Below are 2121 nucleotides of genomic sequence, written 5' to 3' on the forward strand. Positions count from 1 at the left end.
GCAGTCCCTGCAGCTTTAGCCATTGCAGGACATGGACGATGCCACGCTGTGCCGCCTGGAGCTGGAGCACAGGATTGAGCTGCTGATGGATGAGATCAGCTTCTTGAAGAAGCTGCACGAGGAGGTTGTAGGGTGGACCCAAGGAGGGATGGGGGTCCCGCGTGGGGGCTGTGGTGTGACGGTGTAATGTGGGCACGTAGGAGCTGTGGGAGCTGGAGGTGAATGCACAGAGCCCACAGGCGGGGGCACGAATGGAGCTGCAGCAGCCGGATCTGACAGCTGCACTGCGCGACATCCGCACGCAGTATGAGAGCATCACTGTCACAAACCTGCAGGAAGCTGAGGAGTGGTACAAAGCCAAGGTACCCACGAGGGCATGCATGGGATGGGGACACCCCCCAGGGCTGACCCGCCGCACCAGCACCTTGGTGTTTGCTGCTGATGTGGGGATGATGGGGGCACCTCCACAATGCTGACCCTCTTCCCTCTCGCCCCCCACGGTGCCTGCAGTTTGCTGATCTCTCGGATGCTGCCAACCGTAACTGCGAGGCGCTGCGGGTGGCCAAGCAGGAGATGAACGAATCCCAGAGGCAGATCCAGAGCCTCACCTCCGAGGTGGATGGGCTGAAGGGCATGGTGAGCACTGGGGGATTTTGGGGGGTACAAGGAGCCCCCCATCGCCTTGCCATCCCTTTGTGTCCCTCCTCCATCCTGCAGAATGAAGCACTGCAGCGACAGATGCAGGAGATGGAGGATGAGTTTGGCACGGAGATCAGGAGCTACCAGGAGGCGATGGGGAGGCTGGAGCAGGAGATCCAGTGCATGAAGAAGGAGATGGCACGGCAGCTGCACGAGTACCAGGATCTGCTCCGTGTCAAGATGGCCCTGGACGTGGAGATCGCCACGTACCGCAAGCTGCTGAACAGTGAGGAGGGCTGGTGAGGCAGGGGGACGTCCTGTGGGGAGGGCAGCGCTGAGATGGGACCCTGAGCACGGGGTGGTGGATGCAACCCTTTGGATGCTGGGAGACCAAGGGGTGCAGCGTTGGGCCGAGCACAGCAGCTGTGTAGACTTCAGCCATTGGAGAGGATCCCTTTCCCATTGAATCCCATTATTGGATTGAAGTGCAAAATCAGGGTCACCTCCCCCTGCGCCCCGCTGTCTCCATCCCCACAGGAACTGCAGTGAGGGGTGGCCGGGATCCCAAGGGCTGCAGCTGTGTCCTCGTGCCCCCACCTTAAGGCTTTGTCTGGAGGAGTGGGAGAAGGGTTTTGGTGGCTTCTCCCTCCCCCAATGCTTGAACCAGCACTGAGCCCTGCGTGGAGGGTGGTGCTCATCCAAACCATTGTGCTGTGGGCATTTGTGCCCTCCCCAAATGGGTCTGACCCCTCCCCAGTGGAGGCCACCCCCTTTTTCTAATAGATTAGACCCCACTAATGAAGCTGCTCCCCCCATAGGCTGGTTTAGCAATAGAGATCAGTCTGTCCCTTCAAGGATGAATACATTCGTTTAGCAAAAGGAGTCTATGAGTGCTTGTTCTACAGCTTTCCAGATTGGCTTTGCTTGGTGTGCGCACAGCCTTGTTTTTCTGACCAATCCCACTGGAGTCACAACAGACTGCTTTTATCTTTGCATCCACCAGGTGCAAGGACTTTTTTTGCTTGGATTTCACATGTATTGTTTTGGGTTACAGTGCACCGAGATAGGAAGTCATGGCGAAACAAGCAATGGAAACTTGCCAAATTGGGGGGGGGGGGGGGGGCACAACAGCTTAAAGGTCCTCCAGGAGGAGGGGCTGACCTCCTCCCAACCCCCCACCTCCAGAATGATTGGGTACAACCCCTCCCAGAGGGGTCGCTCCCCCCTCAAATAGGTTCTGACCCCCTCCCCATGGAACTGGGCCTTCCCACATGGGGTCTGCCCGCCCCCAATGGACCTGATGTCCTTTCTCCCCCCGCAGCAGGTGGTGATGGAGTCGTGCAAGGAGTGGAGCCCAAGTGATGAAGAGGCCCCTGCGGCCGTCCCCCATGCCTGTGCCTTTATTTATTGCTATTTGCTGCTGTGCTCAACGTTGTAGCAGAGCGGAGGGGGGAGTCCCGCCGCTGCCCACCCACCCCCCCC

General features: G+C 58.8%; 1 protein-coding gene across 1 annotated transcript; it reads left to right on the top strand.

Moving 5' to 3' along the window:
- Positions 1-25: 25 nt before the first annotated feature.
- LOC122194174 (peripherin-like) lies at positions 26-2112 on the top strand (the record flags this gene model as incomplete). Its single annotated transcript, XM_042895096.1, has 5 exons — positions 26-124; positions 201-362; positions 511-636; positions 718-938; positions 1961-2112. Coding segments are annotated over 5 exons (618 nt in total), but the record flags the coding sequence as incomplete, so codon positions are not given.
- Positions 2113-2121: the final 9 nt, after the last annotated feature.

The sequence above is a fragment of the Lagopus leucura genome, unplaced genomic scaffold (genome assembly GCF_019238085.1).
Source record: "Lagopus leucura isolate 7727_CA_CO unplaced genomic scaffold, USGS_WTPT01 31874-0_obj-0_obj, whole genome shotgun sequence".
Classification (NCBI taxonomy): domain Eukaryota; kingdom Metazoa; phylum Chordata; class Aves; order Galliformes; family Phasianidae; genus Lagopus; species Lagopus leucura.